At 39.5% G+C, this 11,533-nt stretch overlaps 1 protein-coding gene across 1 annotated transcript; it reads right to left on the bottom strand.

The window, feature by feature from the left end:
• Positions 1–4,374: 4,374 nt before the first annotated feature.
• Positions 4,375–5,401, bottom strand: LOC124161437. Its single transcript, XM_046537756.1, has 3 exons — positions 4,923–5,401; positions 4,559–4,772; positions 4,375–4,378 (listed from the first exon to the last, which is right to left on the bottom strand). The coding sequence occupies exons 1-3, from the start codon at positions 5,359–5,361 to the stop codon at positions 4,375–4,377; spliced, it is 657 nt and encodes a 218-aa protein (XP_046393712.1). The 5' UTR covers positions 5,362–5,401.
• Positions 5,402–11,533: the final 6,132 nt, after the last annotated feature.

Below are 11,533 nucleotides of genomic sequence, written 5' to 3'. Positions count from 1 at the left end.
CCTGGTAGCAGAATATCATCCAATGAGACGTTGTTGGAAGTGCGAGAACTAGCGTCAAAAACGACTGGCAGGTTTTTGGTAGGGTCATGTTTTTTTAATACTCCATGATGAGGAATGAAGTAATAAGAGAAGTTAAGCGTGCTGTAGGTGCATGGAGTCATATCCCCTGAATCTAAATAATCTTGCATGAAGTTCATATATAGACCCTTATAGCCAGGTTACGATGAGAATCTTCCTTCCAACAAGAAAAATCGTTTTTTAGCAATGGCTGCAGAGTCTCCGAGATTGGGGTGAGCTTTCTTGAAAGGAAGTCTGACTATGTATTTCCCCGAAGGATCCCTTTGGAATGTTGTGGCGTAGTGCCGTTCCGCATAAATTTCTTCCGGAGAAAGAGCTGGGTTTGGTGGCTCTTCAATTTGCCAAAACTTCTGTAGGTCCATATCAGTTATGGTAAAAAATATCTTATCTTCATTGAGGCTAACTTGAGGCGATCCGAAACGGCAAGATCCCATGAGGACAAATCCAAACATAGTGCCGAATGCAACTGGTTGACCAGGACCAAGAGGCAGACGCTGACCCGTGAATGCAAGTGCAAAAAGATCGGCTCCAATTAAAATATCCACTGGAGATGGTACATCAAAGGTAGGATCTGCTAGGACTAGTGAGCTCACTCTTTGTCTCACTTCCTTCGAAATAGTGGTTTGGGGTAAGTTTGAACTAATGTTATCAACAATTTGAACAAAGTGGGATTGCGCGAGGATTTGTCCATTCAAACTATCTATATTTAAATTGCCCAGCCGGCACAAACCATCAAATTTCCTTTTGGCAGCTGGATGTCATCCAGATGCAGAGTATGAGTGAATCCTTTCATACAGATGACATCCATATGCCAGTCTGCTGCCGAGAGGATGCGGACGAGATGAACCGCCGCACGTAGAGAGATGCCGAGAGGATGCACGAATGTGCTGCCGCCTGACGGCCAAAATCTAAACTTACTTATATTACTGCCACCTACTGCTCAGAATCCGCACTACTTGTACAACCGACGGTACGGCTGGCCCGGGATTTTTAAATTTTTACCATATTCTCATCTTAATACGCTTTTTCATACCCTTAATGGGGGACGTCGTCACCGTTGGCCACGATCCTCATGGGCTAAGAAATGTAATAAACGGCATCACTCATCCTTAAGACAATATACAAAATTAAGCTACTAAACTGTGTTGGACTGCTACACTGAGGCTGACATCCAGGATTTTATTAGAATACTTACGTAAAAACACATGTACCCCACGGTGAATACCTAGAAAATGAATTAATTGATAATGCTATTCGCCTATACATTTCACATACATACAACACCATAATACACTACTGTGAGGATAATAAAGGAAATTCAGGTATTTTTGCATTCTAATTTAATGAAAGAAGTGTACAAATAAATTTTTAAAACAACATTTTCACACATTAACTTGTAAAAATTTTATTAAAGACATTTTTATACACAACAGAGGTTTATATTCTCAACGCACGAAATTTGAAGTCATGTACCATCAAATGAAATCCAGCGAGAATTTGAAATGCAATTCAAGAAGGCAGGCAACATTTTACAGGTTACAAGAAAGGGAATACAATTTAGCCCTCCTGGAACTACAGGTGGTTTACCAAACAATAATCAGAGATATAAATTATAAAAGCTGACAATTACTAATGAAAATCAGTCCTTAGGCACAGACACATATACTGAAGGCACGACATTTGAAGTAATGACACCATAATTAGATATCAAGAGAGAATTTGGTATGCAAATCAAAAAATCAGAAATATTTTACAGGTTACTTGAGAGGGAATACAATTTCACCCTCCTAGACCTATAGATGGTTTACCAAACATTCATCAGTGACATTAATTATAAAAGCAGCCAATTATCACGAAAATCAGCCCTTAGGCAGAGAATTACTTACTGAAGGCACGAAATTTGATGTAATGAAACCATCACAAGATATCAAGAGAGAATTTGGAATGCAAATAAAAAAATCTGAAATATTTTACAGGTTACTTGAGAGGGAATACACCCTTTCGTTTCACCCTACTTGAACTATGGATGGTTTACCAAACAGTCATCGGTGACATTAATTATAAAAGCAGCCAATTATCACGAAAATCAGGCCTGAGGCCAGAATTACTTACTGAAGGCACGAAATTTGATGCAATGAAACCATCACAAAATATCAAGAGAGAATTTGGTGTGAAAATCAAAAAATCAGAAATATTTTACAGGTTACTTGAGAGGGAATAAAATTTCACTCTCCTAGACCTATAGATGGTTTACCAAACATTATCATCATTGAGATTAATTATAAAAGCGGAAAATTACTAACGAAAATCAGTCCTTAGGCACAGAATTACTTACTGAAGGCACGAAATTTGATGTAATGAAACCATCACAAGATATCGAGAGAGACTTTGGTATGCAAATAAAAAATCTGAAATATTTTACAGGTTACTTAAGAGGGAATACAATTTCACACTCCTAGAACTATGGATGGTTTACCAAACATTCATCGGTGACATTAATTATAAAAGCAGCCAATTATCATGAAAATCAGCCCTTAGGCATAGAATTATTTACTGAAGGCACGACACTTGCTGTAATGAAACCATCACAAGACATCAAGAGAGAATTTGGTGTGAAAATAAAAAAATCAGAAACATTTTACAGGTTACTTGAGAGGGAATACAATTTCACCCTCTTAGATCTATAGATGGTTTACCAAACATAATCATCAGTGAGATTAATTATAAATGCAGACAATTATCACGAAAATCTGCCCTTAGGCACAGAATTACTTACTGAAGGCACGAAATTTGATGTAATGGAACCATCACAAAATATCAAGAGAGAATTTGGTGTGAAAATCAAAAAGTCTGAAATATTTTATAGGTTACTTTTGAGGGAATACAATTTCACCCTCCTTGAACTATGGATGGTTTACCAAACATAACATCTGTGAGATTAATTATAAAAGCAGCCAATTATCACGAAAATCAGGCCTTAGGCCAGAATTACTTACTGAAGGCACGAAATTTGATGTAATGAAACCATCACAAGATATCAAGAGAGATTTTGGTATGCAAATGAAAAAATCTGAAATATTTTACAGGTTACTTGAGAGGGAATACAATTTCACCCTCCTAGAACTATGGATGGTTTACCAAACATTCATCGGTGACATTAATTATAAAAGCAGCCAATTATCATGAAAATCAGCCCTTAGGCATAGAATTATTTACTGAAGGCACGACACTTGCTGTAATGAAACCATCACAAGATATCAAGAGAGAAAATCAAAAAATCAGAAACATTTTACAGGTTACTTGAGAGGGAATACAATTTCACCCTCTTAGATCTATAGATGGTTTACCAAACATAATCATCAGTGAGATTAATTATAAATGCAGACAATTATCACGAAAATCTGCCCTTAGGCACAGAATTACTTACTGAAGGCACGAAATTTGATGTAATGAAACCATCACAAAATATCAAGAGAGAATTTGGTATGCAAATCAAAAAATCTGAAATATTTTACAGGTTACTTGAGAGGGAATAAAATTTTACTCTCCTAGACCTATAGATGGTTTACCAAACATTATCATCATTGAGATTAATTATAAAAGCGGAAAATTACTAACGAAAATCAGTCCTTAGGCACAGACTTATTTACTAAATGCACGTAATTTGATGCAATGAAACCATCACAAGATATCAAGAGAGAATTTGGTATGCAAATCAAAAAATCAGAAACATTTTATAGGTTATTTGAGATGGATCACACATAGTATCCAATTCTTTCATGAAGTCCTTACGCACTTAGTTTAGGGCGCTGCCGGGGTTAACATGGATAAATGTTCGATTCATCTAGGATTTCAAAAATTGCTATGTCCTCGTTTTGAGATTCTGCTACTGCTGCCTTGGAGCGCCCTCTCACCCTTGATAGGCGGAACCATTCACCTATACTCCTCTTCACCACCACCATGTCTAATGGTACGCCGTTAACATTTTTCTGCTTCACAGCATCTGGAGGAGATATTAGAAATGTTGATCAGATTATAATTAAAAATATGCAGTACACCCCAATGGTCTCAACAGATGACATTGGCATTACATACCAAATATCAGGTCAATGATGTGAGGGTACTCTGCCTCAAATGGTATTTTTTGAGATGCCCTCCCTGTCATGCAAAATAAACGACTTAAGTCGTTGCACATAATGGATGCACACACATCATTCACAATTTTGTTTAGGGAGGGCGCAAATGTTTTCCCTGAACTTTGGTAGAGGGCATTAGAGCATCTGCAACGCAAGTATTTCACCTGAAAGGAATAAATGACTTCATTAATGGTTAATACAAGATCACAGTTTATGGTCAAGTCTCCAATGAAAAATGCCATGTACAGCAAATTCAGAGGAATATAGATGTAATGGTGATTGCAAAGAAATATTAGGTTTTATGTTAATAATGCATAAAAACACATACCATAAATGATCTGTACTTTATATTGGAGCGAACTGCCTCCTGAAACTCAGTCAAATCCTCCAACCTCTGTAAAGGAAGGTCATGCAGAAGCTGCACTTCCTCATCCTTATCTTCCCTTGCAGGCAAACTATCAATTTTTAGGGACAGCGCCTGTATACTTGCTTTAATTTCCTGCAGCTCTGTCATCATCCTGGCTTCAAATCTTCTGAAGTTGTAGTCATCACGCCCAACTGAAAGCAAGAGAAAGTAAATATGAAAGCAATTATTCAAGGGACAGTTCATTCATTAACTAGAACCATTTCTGGTACACAAAGATATGCATAGTGAGTAAATTGCTGTGACGTTAGCACTTTCACATTCATGAGGTATTACTTGCTTACATTTTCCTGCATCCCTTCTTGCATCACTACCCATTTCCTCAGAAAAACTTTTCACGGTAGAGGAAAACTCGTTGGCACGAGTTTGTAGTTTACTTAACAAAGATTGGGACATGGGTGACTTCTCATGCAGCAACTGGGAATCCATTCCTTTCTTTGTCAATAGCACTCCCCCATTTTTTTTCATTCGGGGCAGCCCACTGCTACATGTTGAGGGCGTTGGAGTTTCTACTGCGTTAACCCCAGGGTTTTTGGACATTCGCATCTCTGGCAGCATATTTCCTTTTCCTGCCTTCCCGTTCAGCCCAGAGCTCTTGGTGACGGATGGCTTAGGTGGCATACTCCTTTTCCCTGCATTCTGGGGCAGGCCATTAGAGGATGCCATTCGCTTCTCCACTGCCTTCTTCAACCCTGCTCTGGACTCTCCTGTCACGGACACCATCCCAGTTTTGCTGGTAGAAGCAACAGAGGGTCCATGACTTCCACTGGATAGCCCTAGTTATTTCATCAATTAAAAGGAGCAGTTGTAATAATTACTATTCAACATATATTTCTTCTTTAAACACTTCCAAGATATATGGCAAGCAAATTACCTGGTGCTGGTGGGTCACTCAAATAATCAATATCCGAGCACTCAGTGTCAGAGTTGCTCTCTCCCGGATACCTCTGACCCTTCACCTTCCTTTTCCTCCTAAGCCTCTCAGATGAGGAAAGGAAGGCCTCAAGGTCCGTCTCCTCGCAACCCACCACTTCGATTTCCAGTTGAGTGGCAGCATGCAATGTTTCTTGAAAAAAAAAGAAATGAATCTAAGCAGTTTGAACTTCAACAATCTCAAGAAAAATGCAAATACATGCCAGAATGGCAAAATGAAGTATCAAAGGTTTCTTACCAAATGGAGTTGTAACGTATCTCAATGGGAGTACGTCCCACTCCTCACAAGGCTCCATCTGCTTCACTATCATCCTCCTGACAACGGTTGACTTACAATTGCCAGAAGGATAAAGTGCGAAGAGCTTGCCCCCCACTCTGTTGACCCAACTATACGGAATAGTTTGGACAGTAACGTCATCAAACTCCCTGTGCGGCAGGAACTCCGCAACCACCCACGGCATTCTGGAATGAAAGGAATGTGGTCAAGCATTGGATAATATAAACATTTATGAAGATAATTACGACAAACAGTAATTTACATACTCTTACTCACAGCTTAATGGCAGTGAAGAAGCTCAGAAATATGAAACTTCTGGTCCAACCCAGCATAGGGAATAGCGCAAGCCTTTCCCCTCACGTCTTTCATAGCCCATACATTTAAATTTGAAAAGTCACTTGCTTCACATATTCCAACATTCTGTGATAGTGATGGACTGTCATAAAAAGGGGACACATTCTCAAAACTTTTCCCTACAACAAAGACCTCACCACCTCTGCAGGCAATAGTTTCCACAAGAACAATTTCATCCCTGATGGTTACCACACAATTATTTGGGGGTTTATCTGAAATTTTAACCGAACCAATTGTGTACGTGGCATAATGCGGCTCTTCTAAATCGAAAGGCAGAGCGTGACGGAATTTGTGCTCTCTGACCTTTTGTACAGTTTGCCTCTTCTGTGGGAAATAAGCCATTTCATGGACACGCCTCACAATCTGGGGGAGTGGAAGATTAGGCTTCCGTACAATTCTTTTAATTTGGCCCAATTTGTCCTCAAATTTGAATGCACTAAATTTGTCCAGGGGGCCATGCACCTCACAGTCACGCACCAAATGGAGTAGACCATGCACATTATATGATATCATATCCCTACCATAGAGTTCAGGAAATTTTTTGACAAAATATGTTAGCAGTGCATTTGCATAATTAATACTGTCAAGGTAATTTTCTGCTACCAATACTCTTATAGCATAGTGGAGTGAGAGGAAATGCTTATAAGGTGAAAATGTTAGTATGCCCTTCAAGATGTAGGGGCCAGTATACAATAGAAATAATCTAAATTCGGTTGCCTTCCACCGAAGAAGTTCCTGCAGGCTACGTGGCTTCCTCACAAATTCCCACAGCACATACCTGGCAATGTGCTTAATACGCTCATTAAGGAGAGCTACTTTCCTTGCCTCTAACCTCACATTTAAGCTACCTTTGATCCATGCAGCCAGTAATTTCCTCATCACCCCCAGTCACACTAAATGCATGTATTCATAAGGAAAGTCAGTAACCATTCTGATACCTGGAATGGTTACTAGGGGAGAATTACCCACATGATGGTCTTCATCAGTTATTGCAATGAAGTCCCCATCAGTTCTCACTGTAGCACTGATTTCATCAAAAATTACTCGACCATTCACGTATTCGCCCTGCACAGTGCATTTTCCACAGCCAAAATATCCATTATGTGATTTGATCTGCTTGACAAATGCACGAGCTGGAGCATCACAAATGTAGCCAGTTACTTTAATTTCCAGCCGTACCCCATTGTAAACCAGCCCTTCTCTTCCGAGACGAACCATTTCCTGAACATACTCTTCAAAGTATTCCGAACATGATAATGGTTTCTGATTACCATGAAATATACCCACAATAAAAGGGGTCACTGTAGGAAAATCTTGCAGGCTCATTAAAATTGGCCACACCTGACTACCCGAACTTTTGGCCAGTGGAAGACCATCCACATTGCACTGCAGCCTTATTGTCCCACTCTCAGCTACAGATGTATTCTGACTTATGACATTCCTTAGACTCTTCTCAATTCCAACATGGCAATAAGTGCCACCAGCAATACTTCTTGTATTAACCTCTCGAGGAGTCTTCAACAATGTCCTTGTGTCAGCAGGTAAGCCCCTAAATAAATGATGCTTTCTTAGTATTTGTAGAAGCTCATTTGATTTCCTAATGGAAACTCCTTCACTAGCCCACTCTATACTCCGATGGAAATTGAAATCATCGTCTGCATCAGAATAACTCCCAGAATCCATGGAAGACAAAGATACTTCAGAACTCTCATCCAGAATGTCATCCCCATGGATATGATGAGGGTTATCCTGGTCATCATTGATGGTGTCATGGTCATCGTCGATGGTGTCATGGTCATCGTCGATGGTGTCATGGTCATCGTCGATGGTGTCATGGTCATCATTGGAGTCATGGTCATCATCGATAGTTTCATGGTCATCATTAGGGAATACTATATCATCCCTTTCAAGTAGAGCACTCTCTTCATTGACTACATGTTGTCGTCTTTGCCTTTTAGACAATGCAGCTAGAGGATACCTTCTTTCACTCATTGCAAGAGTAAGAGAAGAGTTCTTGTCTCAAGATATATCTGAAAGGATATAGCAATGCACAATTTCACACCTCAACCAAACAAAGAATTACTAATCCAAAATGGTAGATAGTAATAAATAATAAATTAAAGGTTAAAATAAATGTATTAAATGATCCATGTCATCTTTAGCAAGTAAAACAATTGCTCACATCAATTTCATGATTGAGACACCCACAACCTCTACTCTGTCCTGAGGCCAATTCGTGATTTAATGCGGCGGTCATCATTTAAATATCATAGTCAACTATATTAGCCTTACATTAAATAGATGTTATACCATGACCAAGACAAGCAATGGAAAACAGTAATTGTAAGCTCAAGCTGGAATTGACTGAAGGACTTTAAATATGGTCATTATTCTTCACTGAGATTCCCAATGTAATTCTGTCATTACCTTTTTGCAATGGTAGATATGCCTTAACTTTCACGCTTTCTAAGAAATTTCTCTACTGTTCTTAGCCCACTTTCCAGGTCTGTGACCAAACTTAATTAATTTGCATCCACATGTACATTCAGATAATGATCTGCCAATCACCGTTAAGGGGTATGGTAGGAAGTGAATTAACACCAAATATTAACTAGATGCAAAATCTAGTCAAAATTTAAGAAAAGAAAAATGATCGCTAAAGAAAAGCAAGCATATGAACCACGTTGTTAGTTCAATAAGCATAAGTAAGCTACAATTATATTTAAACTATTGTTAATATGCGTAGATGCACTACTGAATACCAGTGGCGGACAAAGAGGGAGAACCAGGTGGCAACGGCCCCACTGAACCCCCCAAGAAAAACTTGCAGCCTGATGGCGTGCACCGCACCCGATACAAAACACCATACAAAACCACCATTACTTCATACAACATAGGTACCACCCCTCGTCGAGGTATACGCCTGGATCCGCCAATGCAGAATACACTTAAGGCCGTTTAATACGGGGCAAGGAATTGCGCAGGTTAGAACTGCATTAATTTCAAAAAATGGCGTGGAAATGAGCGAATGTATGAACGAAATTAGAACGGGGGCTATTTTGCCATCTCACGTCCACGCTTTCTCGCATGTGTTCTGGCAATTCACAGCTTTACACGGCGCTATTCTGATTGCGCCTTCGTGAGATTGTGCAAGTAAGTGCCCCGTGTAAAACGACCTTTACATTATGCTACCTCTGGCAGATTGAGTTCATATCATTTATGGAACTAAGACGCGCATTTCGCATGTCTGTTCGGCAATCATATTCTCTACAGGCCGCTTAAAACGGGGCACGTATTTGCACAATCTCAAGTGTGTACAAAGGCGCAAACAAAATTCCGTCGTGTATAGCGGCGACTTGCTAAAACGAATGGACATGACAGGGCAAAGCAGCCCGTTCTAATTCCGTACGTGCATTCGGGCAATGTTCACCAGATTGAGAAAATAATGAATCTTAACCTACGACATTACGCAACCCATGTAAAACGGTCTTAATACTAGGTTCATGGTCATCCTGGAGTTCGCCAAATGTTTTGAATGTCTAAATCCTAACTTTTTGTCAAAAGTGTCTTTAAAATTTCAAAAATACACAAATACTCATATTAAAAAATCACAGAAAATAAAATCACGAGAACCCCCAAAAGCCATTAAAGCGTTTCACACAATTGCAGCAAGCACATAGTGCACACGTGGCTGGCAGGAATGAGGCACATTAGTTTCTTATAATTTTTCTTTTCAGCATTATATATTTCTCAACGAGCATGACTTTAACCTACCTTGAATATGAAAAGTAGGTACAGTTTTTCCACAAACAAGTTCCTCCGTAGCCACGCCAAAGCACGCTCCGAAGGTCTAAGTAATTTGTGCCGGTTACAATACAAGAATCGGAGTCCAAAACAGAGGCAGGGGTCAAATCCAGGAGAGTAGAGGCCAATGAGAGAGCAGGGGTGGATACCAGGAGAGTAGTCAAAATCGGTGCAAGGGTCAGAAATAGAAATGGTCACAATAAATCCGCAATGGGTGCTTTCCATTCGGGCGACTCACGTGTCACCTTGTGTTAACTCTGGTCAACTCCTAGCCAGCCACGAATGGAAAGCACCGTATGCGCAGTAGTTGATGCGCGTAGAACTTGGTAGAACACGAGTTTAGAACACCGGGAAATTTATCCAAAGAGAACGATGTAAGTGATTCAGAGTGAATATCTGGAATGTTTTTTGTTTATATAATTGACCAATGTTGGATTCTGATCATTGGTGATTTGGATTGTTCTCTTGACCGTTGAAAGTAAAACTTGTGCTGAAAATTGTCTTTTATTTTAGATGAACGAAGAGCAGTTTATAGCCTATGCAATGGAAGAAATACATAGTAGCAGTAGCAGTGATGATTCCGAATCGAATCCAACAAATTAGTAAAACACAAGTAAAAAGCAATTACTTTCCTTTAAAGGAATTTACTCCTCATAAAATGGGTAGACTTTTTACGGTGAAAACAATGATGCAATTTACGCAAATGATTCGACTTAGTTATAGGCATGGCAGGTGTATTTAAAAATAATATCACTCAAATTCACAAAATTTTAAAATAGCAATAAGAATCATCTCACAATTGTATCTATAATAACTACTGCAAATTTAATAAAATGCATTATTATCTCTGCATATAAGCTATTTATTTAAAACATCATACTTTGAACATATCGCACACTTGCCATTAACTGATTTAAAAAATGTTTCAACTCCAGTTCCAATGCAGGTGAAAGGCGCCAAAACACTATGCATGCGCAATTCGTCCGTCCGCTGTCTCAAACTCAGCTTTTCGTCAGCGTCGGTGTGAGTCCGCTTGTGTCGGCAACTCTGACGAATGGAAAGCAAAAAAACACGACTTGTGTCGACGCATGTCAACTTGCGTCGACGAATGGAAAGCACCCAATAAACGCAACGCTCAATCGGCTCGATCCACCAGGCTCCAACAACGATACGAGAAAGGGAAAGATGGCTACCTAGCAAACCACAAGTCATGGAGAATACATTATATATAGGAGATTAAAGAGACTGCCACTAGGTGTTGCCATGAGCATCCCGAGCTAACGAAGTGTTGCCAAATATCGCAGTGTTGCCTATTCTGCAATGACGGGTCGCTGCATGGGGAAACGTATAGTTTTAAAGGGCAATAGGACGGACAGAAAACCGAATTAACTTTTCGACTTAACCACTACCCGTTAATAAATACATTTCAACGAATCACTGAACAACAAATCGTCCTTTTGTCAATTTCCCGCTAACTCCATGACCAGCAGACGACGTATTCCGTAATATATACGACGCCTCTCACAG

The sequence above is a fragment of the Ischnura elegans genome, chromosome 6 (assembly GCF_921293095.1).
Source record: "Ischnura elegans chromosome 6, ioIscEleg1.1, whole genome shotgun sequence".
NCBI lineage: Eukaryota > Metazoa > Arthropoda > Insecta > Odonata > Coenagrionidae > Ischnura > Ischnura elegans.
Note: the sequence above shows the minus strand (reverse complement) of the source record. Positions and strands in the feature narration are given on the sequence as shown.